Source organism: Lepidochelys olivacea, assembly GCF_965140295.1.
Source record: "Lepidochelys olivacea isolate rLepOli2 genome assembly, chromosome: 3".
NCBI lineage: Eukaryota > Metazoa > Chordata > Testudines > Cheloniidae > Lepidochelys > Lepidochelys olivacea.
In genome coordinates, this window is record NC_140413.1 from 141924566 (window position 1) to 141941441 (window position 16876).

The 16876-nt window shown below is 43.2% G+C and overlaps 1 protein-coding gene across 3 annotated transcripts in view; it reads left to right on the forward strand.

Moving 5' to 3' along the window:
- The first annotated feature begins 1654 nt into the window (after positions 1-1654).
- The window catches only part of KIF26B (kinesin family member 26B), a 420596-nt gene continuing 405374 nt past the window's right edge, over positions 1655-16876 (forward strand). The window contains exons 1-2 of one of the 3 annotated variants that reach the window (XM_084625201.1): positions 1655-1786; positions 2444-2869. In XM_084625201.1, coding sequence (XP_084481327.1) covers positions 1724-1786; positions 2444-2869 — 489 coding nt within the window. In that variant the 5' untranslated portion in view covers positions 1655-1723. Of the gene's footprint in view, positions 1787-2443; positions 2870-2977; positions 3071-16876 lie in introns of those variants that run through there. The other 2 variants (XM_084625202.1, XM_084625204.1) reach the window with 2 other exon arrangements.

A 16876-nucleotide genomic window follows, 5' to 3' on the forward strand; every position in this document is an offset into this window, starting at 1 on the left:
GGGACTCAAGTAGCACCTTCTTTGTTTGCCCTTTTGATCCTATTTTAATGTGTTTGTAAATATTCAGGGCCAGATCCACCAGCAGTGATGTTGTTTTCTGCTGCACTGCCCATGTGATCTAGCTGTAAAGCTGGTTCAACTGACACAGGAAGAATTGTTCCAAAATAAAGATAATAGTCAGGTGGTGTCAAACCTTCCTGCTAGCAGCATAGTTAAGAAAAGGGGGCATCACTGGGCTATCTTTACAGCTCAGGAACACAGGACTTCACTTTTGGCCCCTTGTGGCCACTACATCCCAGTATTCATTAGAGCAGACCAAAGGCTGCTATTCAGAGAGCAGCACCAGTACCAGAAGAGTGCAAAGGTGGGGGTTAAACCACCTTTGCATCATGCCCCCTAATTTGCACTCTGCATTTTGACCACATCAGGGGATCTGGCACTTAGCCCCAGATCCTCAAAAGTATTTAGGCACCTCACTCCCTTTGATTTCAGTGGGAGTGAGGAACCTAAATACCTATAAGAATCTGGGCCTTAGTTTCTTAATTTCATTAGTTTTCTGTGGGAACCAACAAGTGATTTATTAGAAATGTTTGTGCTGCCTTCAAGATTTGAAATAAATAGGGGTCAGGGGGCAAAATAACCTTCCTCTGTGAAATGGGTGGGGGGAGAGAGGGGAAGACAGTTAGACTTTGGGATTCAATTGTTAACAAGTCACTGTAACATGCCCTTTATTGCAAGTTTAATTAATACATTCAAAACAATAACACAGACAAAGAGATTCTAGTGACTGTTATAGATGTGGCAAACATTCCAACCAGCTTTCCTTTCATGATTATTTATACAATATTGGGAACACTTGCAAAAATCATGTTCATTAAAGCTCTGGATATTGGCAACTAATCAATAACTGCAGGGAAGCAACAAGGTGGTTGGGGTTTTGTTTGTTTTTAAGAAGAAAAAAAAATCACAAATGTCAATCAAGAAACACTGCAAAATAAAATGGAACCTCCTCAGCAGCTAATCTATTGCACAGAACTGCAGTGAAGCTTTGACAGTATTTTCAAAGCCTTCAGGGGCGTCACTTGCAAACGTTCTGCAGCTCCTCTACTGACCAAGGAGTGTTATATAGCCAGAGTCTTCCTTTCCCTTACAAAACTGTCAGGCACAAATGGGCAGAAGGATATTGGCTGCAAGGGACTCGGAAGCTCCTCCCAGAGACTGGATCCTGATATTTTTGGAGGATTTCTTTTAACTCAGTTACAAACCTTAGTGAAGGAAACAAGTTACCACAGCACCAGTAGCAGAGAGAGAAATCTCTGCTTCTAGGCAGAGCATAGCTCTCTGGCTTTCTCTCTCTTTATACCTTCCTAAAGCTACCTTGGATGTGATTGTTCATTTCACTTGTGGAGGAAAACTGTACTGTCTGGTGGGGGAAAATGCTGATACTCTGGATGCTGGTGTGTCTGTGAAAACAAGAAGTGTAAGTGAATGAGAGAGAAGATCATGAGGAAAAAGATGTTTTGAAGAAAAAAAAATCCAAAACATTTGCCTGAAAACTGATGGTGCTTCTGGGCTCAGTGTTTTCTCTGGAGGAAAAGGTTGAATTTGGTGCAGTGTTTACAGTCCATCTATCCAGCTGGTGAACCTTATTGGATTGAAAATTCTCTATTTTGGATGTAACCTGGGAAATTTTTAGGACATTCTCCTGTTTTATAAAATCATCATGAATTCAGTGGCTGGAAATAAAGAGAGAATTGCAGTCACAACCAGAAGCAGGAAATATGGGGTAAGTTATCCAGACATGAAATGCAGGGGATCTTTTAAATCCATCTGCGCTAAGGGTTTTAATTCCCCCTCCTTCCCAAGGACCCATGCTATAGCTTTCCCTGTAAACTGACCTGTAACAAATGACACCAACATATGAACCTTATTAAGCTGCACGTTCCCATTCAGAGCTTCACCTGGCTGAGTATATTACTTGGTCTATTCAATGTGCTCAAAAATAATTGCATGAAGTACACTGGGTTCCCTTCCCCCTGCGATCGTTGCAGACTTTCGCCCTCCGCATCCTCCCTGTGTAACTTTGTTTGTAATTTCCCAGCCCCGGGGTGCATCTCAGTGTGCGATTCGAGCTGCCCTCGCTTTGCACGGCCCCGTACCGGTGGGGACCGATTCTCTGCCGACCACACGTGCGGGGTGTTCTGACACCCCCTGCCCGGGAAGGCGTCCCCGAGCCACCGCAGTGCGTGGGGCCGGACACCGCTCCGGGGGGTGGGGATCGGAAGCGAGGCCGTTACCGCTTTGCCCCCGCCGCTCTCAGGGGGCCGCCCGGAGACCACGCGGGGCGCTTCGCGGCTGGGGTCGGCCGAGCAGCCGCAGTCCCCGACGGCCGCTGGCCGGCCCCGCGCCTCACTCGCTGCCTCCCGCTCTGCTCCTCCTCCAGGTGACCGAGCCCTGCTCCCCGACCAAGCCCGCGGCCCCCTTCTCCCCCGAGAGCTGGTACCGGAAAGCTTACGAGGAATCCCGGGCCGGGAGCCGCCCAGCCCCAGAGGGAGCCGGCTCCGCCCTGGGCTCGTCCGGCACCCCGTCCCCCGGATCCGGCACCTCCTCGCCGGGCTCCTTCAGCGGCTCGCCGGGTCCTGCCTCCCCGGGCATCGGCAGCAGCTCCCCGGGCTCGCTGGGGGGCTCGCCGGGCTTCGGCACGGGCTCGCCGGGCTCGGGCTCCGGCTCCTCGCCGGGCTCCGGCAGCGGGGGCGGCTCCTCGCCGGGCTCCGGCAGCGGCGTCTGGTGCGAGAACTGCAACGCCCGCCTGGTGGAGCTGAAGAGACAGGCTCTGAAACTGCTCATCCCCGGGCCCTTCAGCAGCAAGGTGAGCGGGGCGGGGCGGGGCGCGCGGGCGGGGCGCGCGGGGCTCCCGCACGGGGCGCAGGCCTCTGAGGGCCGGCGGGGGCCTTAGGCGGGCCCCCACGGCTCATGCTCCCACCCCCATTCGCAAGGCCGGCGGGGCTCCCGTGACGCCAGCAGACTCGCAGCCAGGATTGATGGAGGTCGGGGTCACCCCTCATTTGGGGTGGGGTTTTTTTAATACCGTGTTTTTATTCCCCGCTTCCTAGCTCTTCTTTCCCTCCAATGCGCCCCCCACCTCTTGCTTTGTCCCTGTGGGAATCTCTCCTCTGCCCTTGCACATGTGGAAGGCTTCTGGGCATTTTGAGTCAGTCCCTCAAGCCTTTCTTTGCCTCCCCCTTTCATTCCGTTGCTGGTATTTCTGTACTCTGATTCCCCACGTACCTACTGTATTTGGTAACAGAGGATGGGCTAGGGTGCAAGTGTCTGAGCATCTGTGGTCCCACTCCCACTTCACACCCCTTCTCTCCTCCCCTCTAGGGGCCAGACTTTCAAACAAGCACCCAGATCTATTAGGTACTTACTTGGCCCTTAATACTGTAGTATCTTGCGGACCTTTTAATTATCAATACAGTTTTTCTCATAGCATCCCTGGGAGCCCCATTTTACAGATGGGTAATTGAGGAGGAGAAAGTGAAGTACCTAAACTCACAGGGGGAGTCTGTGGCAGAGCAAGCAATTGCACCCAGGTCTCTAGAGTCCCCAGCTACAACGTCAACCACAAGGGCGATGAGCTCTCTTAAAGAGATGAGGGATCTGGCCACAGGTGTCATATTGGGAGCTGCTGCGTGCAGAGCAGTTTTGAAAAGTGCCTAAAGGGGAGATGTATTTTGGCTCTGATTGTGGGTGGTCAGCATTGGAAAATGTGGCCCTATTAAAGCCATCCTCTGTAGTCAGTAGTTTTTCCACTTGTATTGCAGATGAAGATTAAGGTGAACAGCCCTGAAAGAGTGATCAGCAGCTCTTGTGCTGATTGAGTGCCAACAGAATTGTAAGCACTGGACTCCTCCATAGCAACCCTGCAAGTGCTGTATTGTGAATAGGTCTAGAGCTCCCAGAATGTAACACAATGCAATTGTGTTTGCACTGTTGGGCCCAAGTACTATCAAATGATAATATTTACTCTTCCACTTCAAAGAGTTTTCATTAGTGGTTACGATAAAGAAGTACCTTGGAAAAGAGCTGATTGCTGTGGAAGGGTCTTTAGTACTGTTATTGTATTTACCATTATTTATTTATGTGCCTTGTGTTTTGAAAGGGAGTCAGTGTGATCCCAAACAACAGAATAAAGGGCTAGTAGTAATCTCCTCTCAATAGCTGGTTTGTTTAAGCTGAATTATTCACAAGCAGAAAAAAAAAAGTATGTTGAAAGGGTTAAATTGACTTAAATATTCATAACTGTTGCTGAATCCTGAGGAAGCTGTGCTTGGAATTAATTTATTTAAAACTTTCAGGTTACATGATATGTAACAGCTATGGCTTGCCAGCTTTGGAATTACTGCCCGTGTGATTGCCACAATGTGAGCTTTGAGATAAGAAGGGGAATCACATTTTACAGTAATGGGTGGATAAATCGTAAACTGTAGGGTTTTCTGCCCATAACAAAATGTCAGGTATTAAATGATAGATCTCATTGTATGAGGTAAAAACTCTTCCGCACTCTTGTATGGTTCTCTATTATTAACACTGTAAAGGCTGCAGTCATTACCTTCGTTCCCAACTGCATTAAATCCCCCTGGAATCACTTACCTTAGCTTTGTGCATTGTCCACTCAAAAATCCAGCTGCTAATGATGGTGTTATAGAGGCCTGATCCTGCAAGCCTTATGCAGTTGAGTAATCCTTTAATGTCCCTTCTCTCTTCCCCTTCCATTTAGCATGCCCCCATTCACAAATAAATAAACAAATTATGGAATTAACATACCATTTACATATCATCACTCTGCTTGTATGTGTGTATGGGTATCTCTTTCTCCTATCTTTTGTCTACCTTGTTTATGTAAGCAGGATTTAGAATCACGACAGAGACTGTCTACTCTGTTTGTAGCTGCCTAGGACAATGGGACCCCATTCTTGGTTAATCTCTAGGCACTACCATAATAAACATAATGTGAGTAGTTCCATTGACTTTATTAGGGTTATTTGTGTAAAGATTCCTCATGTAAGACTTTCAGGATCAGGCCCATAAATGGATCTAGTGTATTTGTTCCTAGAGTTCTGAAGGTTGCTGAACACCCTCAGCTCCCATTGAATCAATTCTGCTCCCATTGATTTCAATGAGCGATTGACAATTTGATTCAATGGGAGCAGGAGCAGGTCAAAAGGGTGATTCTCAGTATCTCTCAGGAGCACCTTGCAGGATCCATAGTGTCCACCGTAATATGATTAATTAGTAACATCCATTTGTAACTATGAAACATTGGGAGGATCATGAAATTGGGGATCTAAAAAGCATCAGTCATCTTGTATGGATCTAGCTGACTTAGAAGTGTTTTTTGTTTTGCTGCTGCTACTGAAAATAGCCTGGAACTTTCATAAGCATTATATCTATAGTCAGTAAAACATATTTTTCATTTATATTGTATTTAAAATGCATATAACTTTGGGTAGTTGATATTGTAGTAGTGAATATAATAATCCATTAGCAGCTTTATTTTGGCATATACACAATATAGATTAATAGAATCTGCAATGATTTATCTGAACCTGTACCTATATGAATTCTTTCATACTGAGTAATCATACAATTTAAAATGTTTGAATATATCTATCTAGCCTAATACCACACTTAATTGCTGTGTAAGCAGACTGAGTATGAAGCTATGCAGTGAAGCATTACATTGGTACAGAAAAAGCAATACTTAATGTGGAACAAGGCTGCCTCTGACTAGCTCATTGTTAGCACTGAGGTGTGGAGCTTTAACTTTAACTAGAAACATTCATTCTAAATATGTCAACAGGATGGAAATTTAGGGGTTTTGTTGTTTGGCAGAAAGATTAGTTCTAATTTCAGAAGTTCTGCCTTAGTTTAACCATTTAAATGCTGCACTCTTGGCATCTGGAACAGACATCATAAAGCTCAAATCCCTTTTCCCCTGGTGATACAGATATAAACTATGTACACAAACTAGCTATCTGCATTCAACGGGTTAAGTACTATGAGAATGAGATGAGTTACTGCAACTGTACCCTGAAACACATATGTGTTGAATATGATTTACACAATTGATCTTAGAAGGTTGTAATTAATTATACACTGTGCTGTATATTAAAAGGAATTCAGTATATTTTAGAGGCAGTTTTAATGAAGTATGCCATTTGAAAAGCAATAGGGACTGTCTCAGAAATGAATAAGACTATTGGTAGGTTTTTATTCCTTAATCCGTTTCTCCTTCAAAAGAGTTCATTAAGCTTTTTCTGAACCTGGCCCATTTGGAATATGTCTTCAGAAGGGCATCAGACTCAACTGTATCTATAAACATGTATGATGTGATAGCTTTATATTTACTATAGACTTGAGATGAAATCCTGGCTGCATGTAATGGCAAAATTCCCATTGACTTCAATGATGCTGAACACAGACATTATGTATTACAAAATAACTAGGGGTTAACTAAAGGTTCTGCTCTGTGTGTGTGTGTGTATAAATAACATGAATATTCAGATCAAGAGTATAGTCTCAGGCTTTCCAGTGCTATCTTGTTCTGGGGTTCAACAAAATCCAAAATGGGAGCTTTACTGTAAGAGGTAATTTAAATGTATCCTGTTTGGAAATAATTTCTGTGCTTACACTTATCTACCTGAAACATATTAACTAAACATTAGGTGGCCAAAACAGAGGTTAGTTTTGTAAAACACCATCTGTTAAGTGGTTTGTATCCTGGTCCATTTAGCTGAATAACCCACAGTTCCAGGGTGATGGATAAATAGATCTGGTTTAGGCCCAGGACGGTGAAAAGTCCTGTGGAGTATGGGCGAAAAAAATTACATCTTGCATTTTTCTGAAACTTTTGCTCACTTGTGCTCACGTATTGTTGATTTAGCCTTTTCCCATTTCAGAAGAGTTCAGTAGTCAAAGGCTTGACTAATAATGAAAAAAGCTGTGCAGTTGATATAATGGAAAAATAGGTTCCCGATAGCTTGTAGCTACTTTAGAAACCTTCCCAGTAGAGACAAGACAGTAATGAACCCTTCCTCGAAGCTTAGTAAGTGGCAGAATAATGGAATTTCATTTCTGTCTAGACCTTTAATTTGTGAACAAGCACGGCCAGCCAGTACAGTGACTTAATTCACTGTGCAAAAATATCAGGCACCTAATCATTTCATCCCAACTCATTGTAATGCAGATAGGATTATTGCATTAGAAATGTGATTTTTAAATGGCCTGGGGCAGTAATTTGTCAGCATTTGGGGGCATTAACTCCATTAAAGTTTAGACAACAGCAACCATTCTTTTGTATTGCATCACAGGTCATAATGCCAAACATTTAGTATAAGTCACCTGCAACACATTTTGCAATTGCATATCTCCTGGCAAATAGGGATGTCCCCACATTCTTCCTCCTGTGACCTGGAATTACAGCTGCTTAGAATGGTTCAGATTAGATATGTATACTGGAGAAAGCAGACCTAGGAATATATCTTCACCAATGAAAAATGCATGCCAACTTGCCATTGAAAGCAGCCGGAGGTCACCTGGGCTACAGTTCACTCTGAGACTCCTGCGTGTGAGATAATGTTGATATGATTATTTTGCCCAAACTTTCATATGGCAACCTTGCTTTGGGGAAAGGTGAAAATACTGTATTTTAAGAAGATCCCTTCTTGTGAAGTTGTCAAGGTTCGTAGCTTTGCAGTCACCTCTATGGGATCACAGAGGCTTCACTCTCATTACAATGTGTATGGTAACACCCATTGTTTCATGTTCTCTATGTATATAAATCTCCCCACTGTATTTTCCACTGAATGCATCCAATGAAGTGAGCTGTAGCTCACGAAAGCTTATGCTCAAATAAATTTGTTAGTCTCTAAGGTGCCAAAAGTACTCCTGTTCTTTTTGTGAATACAGACTAACACGGCTGCTACTCTGAAAAGAGGCTTACTATTATTGACTGAAATCGAAATTTGGACCAGGCCCATCTCTATATTCAATTGATTGGAGATTGTTTCCCTTTCTGAACAGAAAATACTTCCAGAGGGCCATGGCCTGACCTTTGGAGGGAAAAAATTGCATAAGATGAAAAATTCAGTCAATTTCTGTGAGTGAGGAAAGGAGTAGAATGTTGACCAAACTCTGCCCTTCCACAAGCTGTGAAATGGGTTTGCAGAACCATTATTCAGAAACATGTCAATGCTTAGTGTATAGCTAGCCCCTTATGTAGGGTGAATTTTGAGTATTGTGGTCAATTCAGGGTGTCTTTTACAGGCCCCAGAGAACACACTGGGCTCCCAAGGAATTTTCTTAACTAAATGCATTGGATTATCTTCCTAAAAGGGAATACTGTATAATCATTTGTAGCAATTTTTTGTGTGTGATACAAGAACAGAGTCCCAGTGTATTATTTTGGGAAGACTGTTCCACAATGAATTCCCTTGATAGTACTCGTGAAAATAGCACATACTACAAATATGGGCCATCAGTATGTAATGGGATGCTTGCTTATGTCAGTGGATTATTAGAAAGATCACAGTATTTGTGAATTTAGGGCTGAAAGAGGCTTGCACAGCTTTAGCCACATCATGAGTGAGCCCTTTAAGATCAGAAATTGAGATGCTTCCAAGCACTTAATTGGACAGCCCATCTCTGCACTATACCTGACTGTCATGCTTTGCATTGTTATGTAAAAGGGGTTGCTGCTTTTTGTGGCACATGGTACATATGTCCGAACTGTGAGGCATGTCACACATGATTTTGACTGGTATGTCACACTGCTAGTTTATAATATGTCACAATGTAGGTGTCATGCCATGGCATAAAAAGCATGTCCATGGCATTCCTCACACTTCACTAACATATATGTTAGATGCTATCACGAACTGCAAGTACACTTCGTGTTTTGGATAGGCAGTTTCCAGTCCATATTTGTTTAGGTCTCTATTCAGAAAAGAATCTCTATTCAGGAAAGCAGCTTACTACGTAAAGTTAAGCAAATGCTTAAGGCCTTTACACTACAACATGGCCCCGATTTAGGAAAGCAACAATCCAATACACCAAAAAGGTGCCATTTTGCTTTTCCAGGAAGTGTGAAGTTCTATAAGATGATGCTAAATTAATTGTCACATTTCTAATTTTTTCCATGCACAGAGGTGCTTATTTTTCTTTTGAAATTTTAGAGTGCTCATCTGAAAGAAACATGCAGTTTTCTTTTACATAGCATGTATAATATTGGAGCTAGATTGAGTCACAGACGAATACACTAATAGTTATGTCTCTATTCAGTAGTTTACGGGACCAAATCCTCCAAGATCATATGTGCCAAACTTTGATCACAATTTCTCCCATGAAACATCATTGATTTTAAGTGGTGTTACAAAAACATAACTGAGCATAATTTGACTAATATTGCTGATTGCTGTTAGGATTTTTCATTTAACTGACATGTGAAAGAAAGACCTGTAACCAGACAACTCCACAGCAATTGTCCGTCTGCAGATGCTGTAGAGAACAATTTATTCCAGATAAAACTGGCATTCATTTATTCTCAATGTTTTTCCTTCAGATCTATCTCTTTAGTATTATATATGCTTTCAGTCTATCTCTTTTGTGGGGCTGTGAGGCAGCTTCTATCCACACAAGGCCCTAGGGAAGAATCAGGGCTGATAAGGTCTAATGGCTGATGAAGCCCAGCTGGGGGAGGAGCTGGACTAAGCATAAGGAGAGGAAGTTGGTGGTAAGAGGGTGCGGTAGGAAGAACTCTGCAGTCACATTCTTGAGGTGGGGAATTGGCAAGAAACAAAGAGGAGTCCTAGGAGGGAGTAAGCCCTGGGATCATGCATGGGACTATAGACTGTGGCAAGAACTGAGGGGGAGGGAGCAAAGGGTGTGAAGTAGCCACAGGGAGCAGAGGAAGCTCCAGGGGTGGGCCAGAAGATAAGGAAAAGTAGGAAAGAGCCCAGGGAAACAGCAACAGAGTCTGAGACTGTTTGCTAGACATATCATCCCTGGACTGGGACCTGGAGCAGTGGGAGGGTATAGCTTCCCCTACCGGCCACTGGAGAAGTGGCACAGTCTGGGCAGTGGAGCTGAAAACTGCCTGAGGCAGTTTGTCCAGAGGGACTTTGACACCCCAAAAGGGGAAAATTACAGTGACCTGACCAGAGGGCCAAGCCACGAAGAGGGAGCTCCTTGAGTTAGGAAGAGTGAGCAGTCAAGTCCAGAGAGAGTGAGAGACGCCATCCTGCCACAGGGTGAGCAACCAAAGGAGGGGGCATCAGATGAGCCATAAGGACGTATCCCATTGGTGAATAGCTAACTGTCTGACAGGGCTTCTCCCAGTAGGACGCCATCATATCAACAATGCAAAAAATCTTATGTAGAGGCTGCTAACAGATCCTTAAACAAATAGTACTGAATTTTGAAAATTCTTAGTGTGGGCTTCTTGGTCTAATATGCCAAATATTGCTAGGAACTTATTATATCACTGAAGTAGTATGCTAAGAAGTATTTTTTCTACATGTGCAACATGCCTCAGGTGGCATGTGACCAGAGTTCATCCTCAAATTTGGTCTGCGAGTTGGATCATTAGGTTCCCTGGGCCAGGTACTGATGGGGAGTGCGACATGAACGCTGATCCAGGTCCTCTGAAAAAATTCTGGTCCAAATGTATACCTTGTTAATGCCATTGAAATCAATGGACTTGTGACAGGGACGAATTCTCACGCCACTGAAGTAAATGGGAGCTTTACCATTGACTTCAAAAACAAAGAACCAACCAGCTTCAAACATAGCCGAAGCATATCCAGCAGTCCAGCCTCCTGGTTTTGCCCTTCCATACCATCTGTAGGCAAAGCTAAATTGCTTAGAAGTAAAGTGGTCAGATGTGTGCAAATGCCTAGAAGTGGGGACTTTGTGACTCTCCCCTTCCTGCTGTGCCCAGTTAGGAGAGGAAGATCATATGCATGGGGCTGTTCTGCTCCCTCATGGACTTGCACAGTGCCATTCCCTCGGCTATTGAATGGCTAAAACGTTTCGACTAACATGCTTGACTTGAACATCTATGTAAATGCAACTGAAATTTGAAAAAAGCCAGATTTCACCTATTGTATCCCTTGACAAAAGGGATCGTTAAATGTATCTAAGGTGTAACTAATTTAGAACCTTGGTTCTATTTTTATTTAACTACTTGACCCAGTAGAATTTTGAGGCAAACACTGCTATCAATAATATAAAGTTATTGGGCAGTAAATCCAAGACTCAGTTTGGTTTTCTGATTTCCCCCGCCCTCCCCCTTTTGTCCTGGAGTCATAATTCAGTTCATGTTTTATAACGATTACAAAATGTGAAAAGTATTATGTTAAAAAAGCCATTTACCACTGCAGCAATGGTACATTTAACTTTTGTTTAGTTTGGTCTTTTGAAATTGTATCACTTTATAGTGCATTGTTAAAATGTGTTTGTTGATTAGTTCAAAACTGTGGTTCAAATGAACAGCTGTTTGCAGTTCTAATATCTTCCCCTGATTAATATTTCCATCTTAATTGTCTGTGACAATCATAGAAATATAGGGCTGGAAGGGACCTCAAGGGGTCATCTAGACTAGCCTCCTGTGCTGAGGTAGGACCAAGTATATGTAGACAGGTGTTTGCCTAATCTGTTCTTAAAAACCTCCCTTGGAAGCCTATTCCAGTGCTGAACTATCCTTATAAGGATTTCCTAATTTCTAACTTAAATCTCCCTTACTGCAGACTAAACCAATTACTACTGTTCCTACCCTCAGTGGACATGAAGAACACTTGATCGCCATCCTCTTTATAACTGCCCTTAAACATTTGAAGACCGTTATCAGGTTCCTCCCTCTGTCATCTTTTCTCAAGACTAAACATGTCTAGTTTTTTAATCTTTCCTTATAGTTCAGGTTTCCTAAACCTTTTATCATATATGTACCTCTGTTCAGGATTCTTTTCAATTTGGTCACATCTTTCCTAAAAGTGGTGCACAGTACTCCAGCTGAGGCCTCATCAGTGCTAAGAAGAACAGTATTTGCCACTTACATATGACATTCCTGTTACTACATTCTGGAATGCTATTAGCCCTTTTGCAACTGCATCACATTGTTGACTCGTATACCATTCGTGATCCACTATAACCGCCAATTCCTCTTTAGCCTAGCTAGCTGTTTCACATTTGACTTTTTCCCCCTTCCTATGTGTAATACTTTACAGCTGTCTCTGTTGAATTTCATCTTGTTGTCAGACCAATTTCTCCAGTTTGTCAAGGTTGTTTTGAATTTTATTCCTGTCTTCCAAAGTGCTAGTAGCCCCTCCCAACTTGGTGTCATTGCAAATTATTCAAGTAATTAATGAAAATGTTGTACAGTACTAGACCAAGGGGAGACCTCTGTGGGGAACCCTCTAGATACATCCACCCAGTTTGACCGAATCATCATTAACTACTTTTTGTGTACTGTGTTTCAACCAGTCATGTACCCACCTTATAGTAGTTCCATCTAGTTTGCTTATGAAAATGTCACGTACAACTATCAAAATCTTACTAAAATCAAAATATATCACATCATTTACTTCCCCCTTATTTATTAGGCCGGTAACCCGGCCAAAGAAGGAAATTAGGTTGGTTTGTTATGATTTGTTCTTGACAAATCCATGTTGGCTGTTACTTATTATCCTATTACCTCTAGATGCTTAAAATTGATGGTTTAATTAGATGTTCCAGTATCTTTCCAGGTGTCATAGTTAGCTGACTGGTCTATAACTTTCCAGCTCCTCTTTATTCCTGTTTTTAAAGATGGGTACTATGTTTGTCATTCTCAAGTTCAGTTGGACCTTGCCCCTCCATGAGTTCTGAAAAATAATTGGTAACAGTTCCAAGATTGTTTCAGATCATTCCTTAAGTATCCTACTATTAATTTTATCAGGACCTGCTGATATGAATACATCTGACTTATCTAAATAGTCTTTAAGCTGTTCTTTCCCTGTTTTGGCTTGCATTCCTTTCCTCTTGTAGTTAATGTTGGTGGTGGTAAATATCTGGTAACAAATGATCTTTTTAGTGAATACTGAAGCAATACAGCCATTAAACACCTGAGCCATATTGATGTAATCCATTATTAGTTCTCCTTCCCCACTCATTAGTGGGCATACTTTCCTTTGTCTTTCTCTTGCTCCTAATGTATTTATTAGAACCTCTTCTTATTGCCTTTTATGTCCCCTTGCTAATAGGTGTAACTCATTTTGTGCCTTAAGTTTATTGATTTTTGTCCCTTCGTGCTTGTGCTATTCTTTTGTACCCATCCTTAGTAATTTGTCTATTTCAACTTTTCGTAGTTTTCCTTTTTGATTTTCAGGTCATTAAAAGAGCTCCTGCTGGAGCCAAAATTGCCTCTTACTGTAGAACAGGGTACTCTCACAATAGTAGTATACTTCCTGGGGAAAAAACACCATGATTTCAATCCTAAAAGGGCCCTGAATTATTTTTTTTTCCCCTGCTGAGTGATGCAGAATGCAACAGTAATTTTACTAACTAAAAACTTAGCTATGACACAAAAGTAGAATTCTGTTCTTGATTCTTGTGCAAACCTTACATTGTTTATCAATGGGAGTTCTGCTGAAGAGTTAGGAGGGTGGTCCAAACTCTGTAGACTTAGCCCACGGTCCATGATTGAAACAGAAGTTCTCTCTCCACAGAACAAGGCTGACTTCTCTGGAATCACTTAAATGACTACTGTACGTTGTTTTGGGTAAGACTTTTGTATTGCCTGTTTGAGGTGGTTGGCTTTCTTTATAACTAAACATCGAGCTGAATCCCATTCATCTTTCTTCCACTGAAGTCAGAAGGAATTGGCTAACAGTAAATAAAGCCTGTGCTGTGTCTATTTGGCTGAATGATTGTTCAAGTTCTGTAACTCCAAGGGGTCTGTCCTTCAAAAAGATTCCACCAAACTCTGTTAATTCAACTATTAACTGCAGGCATGAAAGCATGGCTGCGGGAAGCGTCACACTGGCAGTAGCAGACTGTGATCACATAGATCACAAATACTAGGGTTTGAGGTGCACAGGAGTCCATGAAGGATGCTATATAAATGTAAGATTGTTCGTTTTTTGTTCTCATCACTACAGCTTGCTTGGCAGTTAATAATTTATTCAACTAATTTATTTATTGGTTTACAAATTATCTTCAAATGGAATTTGCTTTTACATCTTCAAAAGTACACGATGGTTTATACAAACATATTTCAGCTTGTGGATTGCTCGTGAATTATTCATCATATCCTCATAAGTTAGTATTTGCTATTTATATTTCACCCTTTGTAGTGTGAGATTGGTCACCTAAATCATGAGTAGGCCCCTACCAAATTCACGGCCATGATAAAACGTGTCATGGACAGTGAAATCTGGTCTCCTCCCCATGAAATCTGGTCTTTTGTGTACTTTTACCCAACGCTATACAAATTTCATGGGGAAGACCAACGTTTCTCAAACTGGAGGTCCTGACCCAAAAGGGAGTTGCAGGGGCTCTCAAGTTTATTTTAGGGGGGGCATGGTATTGCCGCCCTTACTTCTGCGCTGCCTTCAGAGCTGGGCAGCTGGAAAGCAGCAGCTGCTGGCTGGATGCCCAGCTCTGAAGGCAGGGCCCGGGAGCAGCAGTGCAGAAGTAAGGGTGGTAATACCATGCCACCCTTACTTTTGCGCTGCTGCCTTCAGAGCTGGGCGGCCGGAGAGTGGCGGCTGCTGAGTGAGGGCCCAGCTCTGCAGGCAGCAGCACAGAAGTAAGGGTGGCTATACCATAGCATGCCATCCTCACGTCTGCGTTGCTGCTGGCAGCGGCTGTGCCTTCAGAGCTGGGCTCCTGGCCAGCAGCTGCCACTCTCCGGCTACCCAGTTCTGAAGGCAGTGCCGCCGCCAGCAGCAGCAGAGAAGTAAGGGTAGCAGTACCGCAGCCCCCCCCTACAATAACCCTGTTACTCTTCTTCCCGCCCAAACTCCTTTTTCAGTCAGGACCCCTACAATTACAACATTATGAAATTTCAGATTTAAATAGATGAAATAATGAAATTTACAATTTAAAAAATCATATGACTGTGAAATTGACCAAAATGGACCGTGAATTTGGTAGGGCCCTAATCATGAGTATTCATGCATGGATATATTTGCACATGGGTATTCCGAACACTTTCTTACTCCATGAATGTTCATGGGGACAAAATTCCACCTGCATGAATGTTTGAGTAAAGCAAATAAAAGGGGCTATGACTTCCATCATAGCAAATTCGTGCTTGTATTAACAAATGTCTGCAATTGCTTGGGGTAGGGCGGTTGTCCAGCTCTTTTCAAGGTTATTCATAGCCTATGGCACAGCTCCACAAAGATACTTAGATACCTAAATTCCAGTTTTATGTTCTACTGTGAACCACAAAATCCCAGCCTGGCTGCTGCCTATCCACTGTAGATGTCTGAACTATTCAACACCTACATTCTTGCAGTAAAAGTTCCCTACTTAACCTAGTTTCTCCTTCTGGGTACATACACTGCTGCCTCACTCTAGTATCGGCACAGCTACCTCATACCTAAACCCTGGTGCGATCAATGAACTGGGGGAAGACCGGCAGAGGAGCACCTACCTCACCCATGGGGTCTGATCTGGTAGGTGTGCTCAAAGGCTGCCTACTGGATTTGGTTCCATTTAAAAGCTGGCCAGAGGAGGTGATGATGATACTGCTGCATCCTCCCCCCAGTATATATTTAGCCCAGTGGTTAGAGCACTCAGCTAGGATGTGGGAGACCTGGATTCAATTCACCCCTCTGCTTGATGGGGAGAAAGAGGTGGGAGACCCCTATTCAGATTCTAAGTCTCTAACCACCGAGCTATGGGATATTCAGGTGTGTGGCTTGCAGTCCCTTCTGTTCTTCCATTGTGGGTAAATAATTTTAAGTCATGGGGTCAGACAAAGAGAGTGAGAATAGCTCTGTAGCCTGGTAGCTCTGGTAAGAGAGTAGCTCTGTAGCTCTGGTAAGGGCACCCACCTAGATGCTTGGGGACTTTGGGTCCAGTCTCCCTGCTACAATTACTTTTTCTTTATCCAAAATGTAACCGCTTCAGTAGGAGAGATTGAGGAGGAAGACCCCCCCCCCCCCGTCCTGTCCCCATCGGACTATCCCATAACTCAATGGTTAGCGCACACTCCTGAGAGGTAGGAGACTGCTGTTCAAATCCCTTCTCCCTGTCTGACAGAGTGGGGAATAGAACCTGGATTGCCCACATCCTGGATGAGTGTTCTAATCACGGTGCTAAAAATTATAATTGGGCCAGTGGTGGTGGCAGTGGCCCTATCATCACCTCTTCTGGCTGTTTTGTGCAGAGTGAGGCAGGCGCCAAACTGCATCTCACAAGAAATTACTTGGGTGCCTAGGCCACCTGACTCCAGCAGAGAGGTTTCTGTTTATGGATTCCTAGCAGAGATGATGCCTGCCTCTGAGAGAGGTGCAGGACTTAGGACACACCCCTCTTGTTGGAATCTCCCGCTGTTTAGTTTAGGCTGCTCTTTGCTTAATGTTTTGCGGATTACGTTCTGAGGAGCCTGTCTCCTACCATTCATTGTACAGGGAGCCTACGTGCCTAACTCAGGTTTTGTGGATTGCATTATTGCTCCTGAGGTTCTCTAGACACCTAAGTCTCTTTGTGAATCTAGGCCTGTTTGCCTATGCTGAGGAATGAAATGTTGGTTTTTATCACCAGTCCAAAGTAAACAAGGACTGTATTTCATGAAGGAAAATGTATGAACAAAATCCTCCAGATTATG